The 13,029-nt window shown below is 50.8% G+C and overlaps 3 protein-coding genes across 3 annotated transcripts; all 3 read left to right on the plus strand.

The window, feature by feature from the left end:
* The first annotated feature begins 2,428 nt into the window (after nt 1-2,428).
* BDR25DRAFT_128244 (L-ornithine 5-monooxygenase (L-ornithine N(5)-oxygenase)) lies at nt 2,429-4,762 on the plus strand. Its single transcript, XM_033683791.1, has 5 exons — nt 2,429-2,460; nt 2,563-2,672; nt 2,730-3,706; nt 3,768-4,314; nt 4,375-4,762. Exons 3-5 carry the CDS (start codon nt 2,775-2,777, stop codon nt 4,453-4,455), a joined length of 1,560 nt encoding a protein of 519 aa, XP_033549914.1. The 5' UTR covers nt 2,429-2,460; nt 2,563-2,672; nt 2,730-2,774; the 3' UTR covers nt 4,456-4,762.
* A 1,093-nt stretch (nt 4,763-5,855) lies between these two features.
* Nucleotides 5,856-8,945, plus strand: BDR25DRAFT_128274 (kinase-like protein). Its single transcript, XM_033683792.1, has 7 exons — nt 5,856-6,458; nt 6,529-6,806; nt 6,858-7,217; nt 7,265-7,524; nt 7,575-7,694; nt 7,743-8,101; nt 8,151-8,945. The coding sequence occupies exons 1-7, from the start codon at nt 5,936-5,938 to the stop codon at nt 8,921-8,923; spliced, it is 2,673 nt and encodes an 890-aa protein (XP_033549915.1). The 5' UTR covers nt 5,856-5,935; the 3' UTR covers nt 8,924-8,945.
* An 842-nt stretch (nt 8,946-9,787) lies between these two features.
* BDR25DRAFT_282305 (eukaryotic translation initiation factor 3 subunit C) lies at nt 9,788-12,798 on the plus strand. Its single transcript, XM_033687959.1, has 4 exons — nt 9,788-10,195; nt 10,265-10,874; nt 10,925-11,297; nt 11,348-12,798. Exons 1-4 carry the CDS (start codon nt 9,868-9,870, stop codon nt 12,596-12,598), a joined length of 2,562 nt encoding a protein of 853 aa, XP_033549916.1. The 5' UTR covers nt 9,788-9,867; the 3' UTR covers nt 12,599-12,798.
* The last annotated feature ends 231 nt before the right edge of the window (nt 12,799-13,029 follow it).

Below are 13,029 nucleotides of genomic sequence, written 5' to 3' on the forward strand. Positions count from 1 at the left end.
GAATTCGTTGCGTTATGTTTCTCAGGTCGAGAATTTCGGCGAGAGGAAAGGCTGATGAAGAACTTGAGCGCAGAGGAAGCTTCCTCCCGTTTAATAAAAATGAACTTGAAGGCCGTATTCGAAGTGATGAGAAATTGCTGCGTACTGGTTGGTCCTTCCTGGATACAGGAGTTTTGCTTTTTGCGGAGGTAGAAGAGGAAAATGCCCACGTGAAGACCCGTCAACTCACCAAAGCGCGTCGCCGTTCGTCAAAAGAATGCGCCGGATGCTCCACGCTCCCCACACCCGAGTGTTGAAGAGTGAATGTTCTCGGGTAATGCCAAGTCATCAGATCGTAGAGTCGGCGTTGCTGGCCGCCAAAACCTAGGTGAGGCGGAGAGAAGATGGGGAGCCTAGTTGCGAGTTCCTCAGCGGTGATGTATCAAGGTCATTCGCCACGGTGTGATGTCTGTAAGGTGAGGGAATCGTGTGGTTGCGTCAATGCATCATCCATCTTATCAGATGAGATTCATGCTGTTCAGTCGCAAACGAGTTAGGAAGGGACAGCACAATAACAACCACAACAAATGGCGCCATAGCGTCGAGGCGTTCAGGTGTGCTGGCAAACCGCGCCTTCCAAGGAGGCTGCCGACCTTCTCGGGTTTGCAGAAGATGGCAGGTGTGAGGGTTGCGGTGCCCCTTGGCGTCATTGGCTTGCGGGCCATGTCCGTCTCTTTCTTCCCGTCTTCGCTCCAGGTTATCCCACACCTCAGTTCCCCTTTTCACTTCAATCCTCCATATATGAGTAAGACAGACTTTACCTTCGAACCGGGCTAGACGCTGCCAACCAAAGTCATTGCAAACAGGAGCCGATCTCGGACATCGCGAGCAGGCTCTTGTTGTAGAGGAAAATGGAGGAATACAAGAATGCAGATCGGGTGTGGGTGCGGCCGCCGAATCCTCGGCATGGACCCGGCAAATAATCCGACGATCAGATATGTCGACTCCTTGTACACAACATCCGAGCAACTAATCGCGAGAAAGGGGACCACTACTCTGCAGGTGCTGGGTTACATATGCGGCTGTATTTCTCGTACAGATGCGTACTTGGTTGTGGGCGCATATCACCTTTCCCTGAAACCTTTTCATTGCGTGAGATGACCAGGGGATATTTCCAACATTATCGGAACGTTCTAGGGGTTAGGACATCCGTCCCCACGAAACCTCCATTTCGAACTTAAATTGATGTCAACTTTCATTTTCAAGGAGGGAGGGTTACGGGAAGTTCTGGCCCTTCCAAACATAGATCCTCCAGAAGTATCGCTTCCTTGCATTCTCGCAATTCGCCCGGTGGCCTAGCAACATGTCTAATCGTTTGAATTGGTACTTGCGCACTATCGAGGATCATGATTCGAATCTACTCTACCAGTTCAATGCTTATAGGATACGGGTACAACAGTGTACACCAAGATACGACGTGGCAGCGCCTTCGCTTGAAAGAATCTCGGTTGGTGTACAAATTTCATTCTCACTAGAACAAATGTCTGTTATTATTCACTGAACTACTACCCAAGCAAGAAATATGCTCAGATAGCTACCAAAACTGATTAACTGTAAATGATTTAGCACAAGCAGCTGCTCTAGTCCTTAAGAGCTCCTCTAAAGTTCGGCTCGGTGAGGTGCTCTCAATGCTCGTGGCCTTGAGGGGGGAAATATCTAGATTGCTTCGTATGCCTCATGCGTCATCTCCTACATATTACTCTCCTGGCGCTAACTGAGCTGAAATATGGATGGAGCAATCAGCGGCGAGGCGTGCTAGCCTTTAATAGCAGCTATTCCGGCGAACGCTGCATGTAGATGCTGCAGTTTGAGCTGTGCCAGAGATGAATGGGCCAACAATGGCCGAAGTTCGGAGAACTGAAATTTTATCTGATGATCAGATAACTTTGCTGCCCCGCCGCTAAGCCTCTTACCACATTTCTAACCTTGCATCCCACGTCCCCAAGCTTCGCTTTAGTTCAAAAGCAATTCAGTACAAGCGTTGCGGGGCATCTGCGAAAATTTTGCCTGCATCATGACCTGGTTGGGGTCGATGTGACCGTCTCCTGCCGGCCTTTACGCCGATCCATTCATATGCGTTGTTATCTGATTCCAAGATTAGATGGAGTGATCCCTGACATTGTCATCTACCCCAGCCCTCCGTTACCGCCGATGGAGGCCTGCTATCATCGAGTCGAGCGGCCTGCAAACCGCTTTCAATAATGGGAATTCATCGTACCATTCTCTCCTGAGATCCCTGATCGCACGCGGAGAGGAAGTAAACTTACTCAAGCCAAGCATGGAACGCGGATGCAGCCGGTTTGGCTACAGCGGTAGTGTACGCCATCATCTTCGTTCAAAATGGGGATCGAGGACAATGTTCTTTCGCAAATTAGTCCCTCTGAACTCGCTTTCTTGCCTTTGAATAAAGTCTTGACACATGTAAGCCCGATTTCTCCATTAAAGTTCAGGGTCTTCCCTGCCCGATTGTCCAGTGCGTCACCATCCACAAGTTAAGCCACTGACGGGTTCCTTTACGTTCAGACGATTTACTGTGGCCACTTCTTCCATCTTATTCACGTCTTTCGCACGGACCTGTCACAGTGACGGTTGACAGCTGTCAGTGCACTCTCGCACTCCAATTGGAGCCCCAAGTGAGCAAACCACCACTGTTCCACGTCCCTGACTGACATGTACTCACCTCCTTCAAGCTTTACTGATCTGCAGCCTTCACGTACCTTGATATCACCGCGAAAATGACTCCTCACGCCGATTTTCGTACGCACTCGGAGAAGTGGAACTCTCCAGCCGGGCAGGAACCGCTCTTGGGAGCCAGTGAGTGTTTTACCAACGGGCTGGGAAATAGCCACCTTCCTACCGTAGTGAGCCGATCTCATCTTCGACATACACCAGAAGAGGAACTACATGATCTCGTATGCGTTGGGTTTGGGCCGGCATCACTCGCCATTGCAGTGGCTCTTCACGATGCGATGGATGGGACAGATCCATCCCTTAACATCCCCAGTCTTCAACAAGACGCACCAAAGGTCGCATTTCTGGAGAGACAACACCAATTTGCATGGCATGCCGGAATGCTGCTTCCTGGCGCGAGAATGCAAATTACGTTCATGAAGGACATGGCGACGTTGAGAAATCCACGGAGCGAGTTTACCTTCATTAATTACCTCTTCAAGAATGGTCGGCTCATTGAATTCACAAACTTAAACACTTTCCTACCACAGCGAGTGGAATACGAGGATTACATGCGATGGTGTGCGGGATGGTTCGAGGAGGTCGTTCAGTATGATCAAGAAGTGCTGAAAATTGTGCCTGAAAAATCCTCTAGCGAGGGTGATACTATTTCAACATTCACAGTGTTATCACGAAACCTCCAAACCGGGGAATTACAATCTAGGAGGACGAAACACGTGGTCATAGCATCAGGTGGAAGACCAAACATCCCAAAACCGTTCCCTAGCAACCACCCCAAGGTCGTACATTCGTCGCAGTTTTCTCACATCTCGACGAAGCTCTTGAAAGACTTCCAGCATCCATACAACGTGGCAGTAATCGGGAACGGACAGAGCGCGGCAGAGATCTTTGATTTCTTGCATTCCCATTACCCTAATGCGAAAACTAGGTTATTAATTAAAGGGGGTGCTTTGCGTCCAAGTGATGATTCACCTTTGTGAGTTGATTTCATATTAATATTCCCTTTGAAACAACATCCTATTTCTGACCGAGCATAGTGTGAACGAGATTTTCAATCCCTCTCGCGTCGACTGCACCTTTTCTCGCGACCCTGATCTTCGCCACACCACCATCACCGAGGATCGCAATACCAACTATGGCGTTGTACGCCTAAATTTACTCGAACGGATCTACGAGACCTTATACACTCAGCGCATACGTTATGGGAACTCTCCCGTCGCGGAGGAGCAATGGCCTCATCGGATTCTACCTTATCGTTCTGTACTCAATTTGGAGGGCTCACCCGTTATCAATGGCGGAATTCGTCTGCACGTACGAGACCAGAGTCCGCTTTACCTGTCCGATGCGCCGAATGCGGAGGAGAAGGAAGACGAGCTAGATGTCGACGTAGTGTTCGTAGCGACAGGTTATCAAAGGGATTTGCACGAGACCCTCCTTCAAGACGCACGGAGCTTAATGCCCGGTGGCGGCCTAAAAGATGCAAAATGGACAGTTCAACGCGACTACAGAGTACAGTTTGCAGACAAGAAGGTCAGCGACGATGCCGGAGTCTGGCTGCAAGGTTGTTGCGAGAGCTCGCACGGTGTAAGTGTCTACCGATTGCAATTTCCGGAGTAAGGCTGACGGTGTGTGTGTGCCCGGCAGTTGAGTGACACGCTTCTTTCTATTTTGGCAACACGCGGAGGACAGATTGTCAAGTCTATCTTTGAAAATAGGTCTGTGTAAGGTGACCGTGTCAGTTACGAGGAGGCTTCGTCAGGAAGCGATAAAAAGAGCATTGGTTTGGAGGTGGGAAGTGGAGACGGCTTTTGCTTTGTTGCGTCAGCCCCATGCGCCAGCAGTGCATGTGGCTGTGTCGGACATGTGGGGCTGATTGGTGAGGCATTCCATCTCTCCGAGTTTATTTCCTATTGATACCGGTTTTGGAGGTTATACCTCGAGCCCTCAGATGTCAATGTCTGATGAGTTCTTGTATAGAGGGCTTGTTGAACTAGTTACCTACAGTTAGCATTCTATTAGCATCTCACCTCTTCCATCCACTTACGGAAACAATGCTCAAAAGCGAAACGTGAGCCTAGATTTCATTATTGGGCCGTCCTCAAGCTACTAGGCAACGGAGACGTGTCTCAGAGCAGAAATTGGTGTTGGAATGGAGTGGTTTAGCGGTGCGTACGCCGACCCCGAGTACGACTTGCCACTCGTGCAGCACGGTGCTGAATTATTGACTGAGGAGAAGAAAGCAAATAGCCCACGAAGTCATGACTCTCAATGCAACCTCCAGACATTTCACTCGGGTTCAGTAGCAGGTAACCTAGCGCCTGCCCGAATTTTAGGGAAGATGCAAATTGTACGGCGCTTATTCCGTAGATAGCTGCTTACAGTTAGGTACAATCAAGAACATAGGCCCATGGACTATAGCATTGCATTTCCAAGTGAATCCAGCCAGGAATAGTGGCGCACATTGACAGCAGATGTTTGATACCTCGACAGGTGCTTGCGAGAATCGCGCAGGTGGCATACCTGAAGCTATGTGGCGCAGCGTTGCGCCTGATAGTGGCTGCAATTTCAACCGGCAATTAGTGAATAGCGAAGGGATACGAATAACGTTGCATAGGACAGGAGAATTGGGCCGAGAGCGAGGATTAAGTCTTGAATTGGGCGTGAATGTGGATGGGCAAGGATGATGTTGCTGTGTGCCCGCCGCTGGTGATGATGATCAAGCGACCCGTGCCAAGCAGACCAGCTCATGCTGAGAGCCCGAAACGCTACCTTGGTAGGACATTTTTCCTGCATTCACTTACCTCCACTCCCTCTGTGTGCTGCTGTTCACAGCGGCCCTACCCTACGCCTCCTCTCCTGCCGCCGGCGCCTCGTGTTCTCGAGCCCGCTTCGAGGCTGTTGCAGCCTCGTGCATGAGGTAACCAACCCCTCCGTCTCCAGCGTGCACTCTACCCACTCATCGCCAGACGCCCGAGTGTACCGCAACACACACAACCCGCACCATCGCCGCTGCAACTGACACTCTCTCCTCCAGCCTGTGCTAGCCGCATTTCCGCTTCTCCCTCTGCGACCCCCGTTGCCCTCCCCTCTCCGCGGCGCGATTCGGAATGCCCACGGCCAACTAGCGGGCGTCACCAGCTGAATCGGCTGCGTACCAACACCTCGCTCGCCTCGCCGCCTTCCTTCCGATCCCCTTCTCTGCGTTATGGACTCGCAGTGGACCACTTCGTACGCTGAGAGCCCTGCAAGCCGCCAGGCGCGGTACGCTCCGCACAGTATGACCACCCCCCAACAGCATTCTCAAAGGGACCCCAATATACCGCAGCAGATAAAGCAGGATCCTTACACATCTCCCGCAGTGCCTTCAAGGACAGGCTCGATGGCACTAGCGTCCCCTGGTGGCCCGCTTCCCCGGGGTCCAGAGTACAACGACGGGGACGGAGACGTACCCATGGAGGACGCTGATCCTTACAAGCCCAAATACAGCGCTTCACGAGCGAACCATCAGCACAGGCATTCGCAGCAATTCTTACAACAAGAAGAGAGCGCGGCCGCGCGAAGATACTCGCCAATGAACCTTTCGCCAACGTCACCATATAGTGGAACCACGCAACAGGGTGGTCAGAACTATACGAGTTTCAGTCCCCAGGCCGCCCAGAGCAACAGGCAAAGTCCGACTAGAAACAATCCCTACATGTCGCCGCCAAACAGTTACTACTCCCCTCCCAGTAAGCCAACTTCCACCCCATGCCTTTGCATTCTTGGCGTGCCACATGCTTACTAGTACTGTTGCCATAGCTTCGCGACCGCATGCCCCTCAGCTCCCTCCTTTGCAATCGAACATGAGCCCCGAGAGCTACTATCCGCAATCCGCGACTGCCCAGCTCAATGCCGTGTATAATAGAGAGGCGCGCTCACCACGAACGACGAATCCGAACCCTCCACAATTGCCCCCAATTGGGCAGCGAGGATCAGTGCCAAAGTTTAGTAAGGTTGTCAATACCGCCGATTTGGAACCCAAAATCAATGCTCAACCGCCATTCCGACGCGCTGCCCCAGAAGGAGGTTTCATTAGTGTAATCCAGCTCCACATGACTCTCGGATGGATATGCTGACGAGTAACTTAGCCACTCCAAGCCTTAACAACGCATTTGCCCTCGACGTACAGGATATGCAATCCCGGTTTTAAGTACGAATCGTCTCGAAACCCCCGTCGAGTTCTCACCAAGCCAAGCAAAGGGGTCAAGAATGACGGGTATGATAATGAGGATAGCGATTACATTCTCTATGTAAACGATATTCTAGGATCTGAAGAGTCTGGGCACAAGAACAGGTATCTGATCCTCGATGTGCTTGGTCAAGGAACATTCGGGCAGGTTGTAAAATGTCAAAATCTCAAGACGCAAGAGGTTGTCGCTGTCAAAGTCATAAAAAATCGGACAGCGTACTTCAACCAGAGTATGATGGAGGTGTCAGTACTCGATTTGGTTCGTAACACTCGTTTGTTTCTTTTTGTTGTTCTAACGTTGCACAGTTGAATAAGCAGATGGACAAGAACGATGACCACCACTTGCTACGACTAAAAGACACGTTCATCCACAGGCAGCATCTTTGTCTGGTGTTCGAGCTGCTGAGTGTCAATCTGTACGAGTTGATAAAACAAAACCAATTCCGCGGGTTGTCGACAACTTTGGTCCGAGTATTTGCGCAACAGTTAATCAACGGCCTGGCCCTGCTAGGGAAGGCGAAATTGATACATTGCGACCTCAAGCCGGAGAACATTCTGCTGAAGAAGTGAGTCATGGATGGCCATGCCTCTATGCAGGTTGCTAAATACAGTGTAGCCTGGAAAGCCCAATCATTAAGATAATCGATTTCGGGTCGGCGTGTGACGAACGGCAGACAGTCTACACATATATCCAGTCGCGTTTCTACAGGTCCCCTGAGGTGCTACTTGGTTTACCGTAAGTCCCGTATGCCATTCTCATCAACGTCGCTGACTAGTTACATAGTTATTCCGCGGCAATCGACATGTGGTCATTAGGCTGCATCGTGGTCGAATTATTCCTCGGGTTGCCATTATTCCCTGGATCGTCGGAATACAACCAAGTATCGAGAATAACCGAAATGCTTGGGCTCCCACCAACATGGATGCTTGAGATGGGAAAGCAATCTGGTGAATTTTTTGAGAAGTCCCACGATGAGTATGGGCGGAGAGCATACAGACTGAAGACTATGGAAACGTATTCCAGAGAGCATGGCACCAAGGAGCAGCCGAGCAAGAAGTACTTCTCAGCGACGACGCTGCCTGACGTGATCAAGAATTATCCAATGCCAAGGAAGAATATGAAACCTGCAGAGATTGAGCGAGGTAAGTAACGAGACTATCCTGAGATTATGTCCAATCTAACGTATATTAGAAATGGCAAACCGGACATCGTTTATCGACTTCGCCCAAGGATTGTTGAACCTCAACCCGCTCGAGCGATGGACCCCGAACCAGGCCAAAATGCATCCTTTCATAACGCAAGCCAAGTTTACAGGACCTTTTGTACCGCCAATGACTCTACGATCAGGATCTAGTCGATCCCCGGCCCCTGGAGTCCAGGAACAGCAACGTTTCGAAGGGCTAAGCAAGCAGCGAGCACAGCAGCAGGCTGCTCAACAGCAAGCCCAGGTGCAAGCACAGAACGCCGCATATGCTAACATGCAGATGAATCAATACGCAGCTCAGACCCCGCATGCTCAGCCTCCGAACATGTACAACAATATGTACAGTCCAAGTCACCAGGGTGCTCCTCCGCCATACCCAGCTCAACCTACATATGGCCAGCAGATGGGGATAATACAGCCTCAGCAAGCTAGGTCATATAATCAGCCCCAGAATCTCTACGCCCAAGCTACAACACGTGCCGGACGACAACGCGCCTCCACCATGGATCAGCAACAGTCCGGTATTCCACCGGCTTTGCAGAGAGTCATTAGCCATCTAGATCCAAATGCGCCGATTCGGTTGCAGCCATCACCAGCATATTATCCACCGCCACCCGATGGTGCACCAGAAAGCGCCAGTGCCAGGCGGAGAGGTTCACGGGCTGGGGGTCAGCATAACAGGGCTAACAGGGATTTTATTAGAACTTTGGAGGATCGAACATTGGAGGAAGGATTTATGAATCAGACGCATTGGCAATGACGGGGCCGGCTTTGAACCAGTACCTTTTCTAGCAGTAGGTGTTCTATGGGGACACCGCACCACACCAAAAGACTTTGATAGTCGGCCATGTTGAAAATTCCGCGCATTTCAGGCACCCATTGTTCAGGCGTCCACTTCTGGACAATAACCTTTCAACCAAACGAATGCAGGGAGGCAAGATTTGCAAGGAGCAAAAACGACAGATGAACGACCCAAGGTAGTCCGTCAAGAGCGGCATCAGATTGCATCTTTCCCATTCATTCCATTTCGGGGGACGCAGCCCGACTTACGTTTGTAGAGGCGCCGGGGTTCAATATATTTTGGCACAGCCCGGGCGCAAACGACAGACACAGCCAAAACTAGAGTCCCGGCAGACTTGTGGGACCGAGTCAGCTTGCTTAGCGTCGAGGGGTCAGATTCGGTCCATCAGACCGATGGTGTGGCCCCTTTGGGGGATGCCGAGGAGTATATGTGTCTTTGATGGGAGGTGTAGCAATCGTCTCGGCTTTTCGATGAGGGGGATTGTACTTTGCTAGCATTATTAAGAATATAGCTGTACCGCGGCGATCACTCGACGTTACCTATATCTATTCCCATGTGCGAGAAATGGATGGCGAGGGATGAGAGAAAAGATTTGGGAGGCTCAGAGTGCTTCGAATCACCGTCTCGGATTCTCCACTGAAATATTTGTTCTAAGCTTTCTCTCCAGTCTTGCATGTACATAAATTGTGACTCAACAGTGCATCCTCCTGTATATGCAGACTTTGCCAAGGCGGTGAAGTGCCCCGCACGTGAAGCGAAGCACAGACCATCAACACTGACTCAATTTTGGCAGCCCACATTCCCATCAAATTCGCGGACCTCCAGGAACTTCCCTTACAGCGCCCTCCGTCAACTCCCTCACCTCCGAAACACCCGCCAAACCAGGAAACTCTAATATACGCATGATGACTTCACGGTTCTTTGCCGCCAGCGACAGCTCTAGCGACGAGTCGAGCGAGGAGGAGCTGTACAGTGACGGAGAGGAAGCATCTGAGGAGTCAAGCTCCGAAGAAGAGTCCGGAGAGGAGGGATCGGATGAGGACTCGTCCGACGAAGAAACCGGTGCGAATCGTTTCCTGAGAGATGCAAGCGAAGAGTCGGAGAGCGAGGACGAGGACCGGGTTAAGCAATTAAAGAGTGCGAAGGACAAACGCTATGATGAACTAGAGGGGACGATTCGATTGATCGAGAACGCGGAGAAGATTAATGACTGGGCAGTTATTTCTACGGGTAAGCTGATATTGTTGTCGAGTTTGCAAGGGGTGCTAGGGGAAAGCGCAGAATGCTAACAAGTTGAAGAATTCGACAAGTTGAACCGCCAGATTGTCAACCTGATCAAGCAAAATGATGGCAAGGTGCCGAAGCTCTATATCAAGGCCATCGCCGATCTTGAGACGGTCATGCTCGAGACCATCGAGAAGCAGAAGGTTACGCCGAAGAAGATGAACGCTATCAATACTCGCGGTCTCAACGCTGTGCGCCAACGCGTCAGGAAGAACAACAAGGACTACTCCAAGGATATTGATGCTTACAGGGAGGATAAAGAAGGCTTCATGCGCGAGGAGATCCTCGAGGAGACCACACCTACTACGAAGAAGCCTAAGCGGACGCTCGCCGATCCTGGTGAGCTTATCACAGCGGCCGACGATGAGGGATTTACCATGGTTGGGGCTGGCGGCAGAGCTGTGCAGTACACCCCAGAAGGCATCCTCAAACATCTCAGATCTATTGTGGACCAGAGAGGAAGGAAGAACACAGACAGGCTTGAGCACATTAGGACTTTGGAGAAGCTATCCGATGTAGCGGTCAATGATTACCAGAGGATTAGGATTTTGTTAACGCTCATCTCCACTAGATTCGACTTAACTTCCGGCACCGGTAATCAGATGTCCCAAGAGCAGTGGAAGTTGTGAGTAGAATAGGCCTTCGCTTCCTGGATGGTACTAACCGTAATTGCAGGGCTGAACAGGATTTCTCCAAACTTCTCCAGATCCTCGAGGGCACCAAGGACATTGTCGTTATCGAGACCGCCGAAGAATGGGAGGATGACGATAAACTGCCAACTATCACTCCCGGGGAAATCTTCCGTGTCCCCGGCAGTGTTGTTTCCTTCGTCGAGCGACTTGACGACGAGCTCACTCGGTCTCTTCAGCACATCGACCCCCACACGGCTGAGTATGTTGAACGTTTGACGGACGAGGGTGCTCTATACACCGTCCTAGTCCGCTCCCTCGTGTATGTTGAAGACCTAAAGAAGAACCCCAAACTCGACCAATCGCAAGAAGGCCTGAACCGAGTGGTTATGCGGCGATTGGAACATGTATACTTCAAGGTATGTAAATATAAATACGTTGTATTGCCATATGATACTGACACCAATAGCCTTCACAAGTTGTCACAATCCTCGAGTCCAACACCTGGAAAGCCATCCCGGCTGGCCTCGACTCCGAGATCACACCTCGCGCGATTGCTAACGACACGGCTTCCCTGGTCCAGACGCTCTGCACATATCTTTTTAAGTACAGCGAAGGCATTATCCGAGCGAGGTCGATGCTATGCCAGGTATACTTCCTAGCATTGCACGACCAGTACTACAAAGCTCGCGATATGATGCTCATGTCCCATCTTCAGGAGACGATCAGCAATTTCGACGTCAATACCCAGATCCTCTTCAACCGTGCTTTAGTCCAGATCGGATTGTGTGCGTTCCGCTCAGGCCTTGTGTACGAGGCCCAGACCTCACTCCAGGAGATCTGTGGTAGCAACAGGCAGAAGGAACTTCTCGCCCAGGGTCTTCAGATGCAGCGTTTCTCACAAATATCCCCGGAACAAGAGCGTCTCGAGCGGCAACGGCAACTTCCATTCCACATGCACATCAACCTCGAGTTACTAGAATGTGTGTACCTCACCTGTTCTATGCTCCTCGAGATCCCTCTCCTTGCCCAAATCGGCTCTTCTCCCGACATCCGAAAACGCGTCATCAGCAAGACATATCGCCGTCTCTTAGAATACCACGAGCGACAGATTTTCACCGGTCCACCAGAGAACACCCGCGACCACGTCATGCAAGCTTCCAAGGCGCTATCTGCAGGCGAGTGGAAGAAATCAGCCGAGTTCATCAACTCGATCAAGATCTGGGAACTGATGGCCGAGTCAGCAAAAATCAAAGACATGCTATCCTCCCAGATCCAAGAAGAAGGCCTTCGAACATACCTGTTCACATACGCACCCTTCTACGACACCCTCGCTATCTCAACCCTGGCATCCATGTTTGAGCTCTCCGAACGCAAAGTCTCAGCCATCGTCTCGAAGATGATCTCGCATGAAGAGCTGGCCGCGGCATTGGATCAGGTCAACTTGGCTATCATCTTCAGGAAGGGGGTTGAGTTGTCCAGATTACAGAGCTTGGCGCTTAGTCTTAGTGACAAGGCTTCGGGCTTGATTGAGGCGAATGAGAAGACACTTGAGCATAGGACGCAGGGTACGGCGAATGCGTTTGAGAGGCAGGGTGGAAGGGGTGGGCGTGGTGGCGGACGTGGCGGTGGGCGGGGAGGTGGGCGGGGAGGTGGGCCTAGAGGTGGGCGGAATCAGCAGTTTACGGGTGGTGCGTTAGGGAGGGCTATCCAGGCATAAGCATAAACAGAAACTGGACCTGGATGTAGACCGCTTGTGGGGATGGTACGAGTGTTGTGATATGATCATTAGCTGGATTCTTTGAGAGCTGGGAGAGTTTGATGGGCGATAATGGTTTCTCTTTGTTTCTCCTTGAACTGTCATGGCAGGTGTTGTAGTGCTGATTAGGCTCAGCATTATCTAGAGTGCATCAATGTGATAAAAGTATATTAGCTACTTTGGGGGTGTTTGAATCCCTGTTTTTACACAATAATCTGGTGCTCTCCAGAATCCTATATTCAGAAGAGCGAAGGCAAAAGCTCAATAACTATAGACTACAATTATGTGATGGCCTAGACCTCCCTCGCGTTCACATCTAGAGGAAAGGAATATATTGTCGATAAAGCGTACTGCTAAATCAGAGTGTCAAGTACCAGATGGTACCATTTCGG

The sequence above is a fragment of the Lindgomyces ingoldianus genome, assembly GCF_010093535.1.
Source record: "Lindgomyces ingoldianus strain ATCC 200398 unplaced genomic scaffold BDR25scaffold_9, whole genome shotgun sequence".
NCBI lineage: Eukaryota > Fungi > Ascomycota > Dothideomycetes > Pleosporales > Lindgomycetaceae > Lindgomyces > Lindgomyces ingoldianus.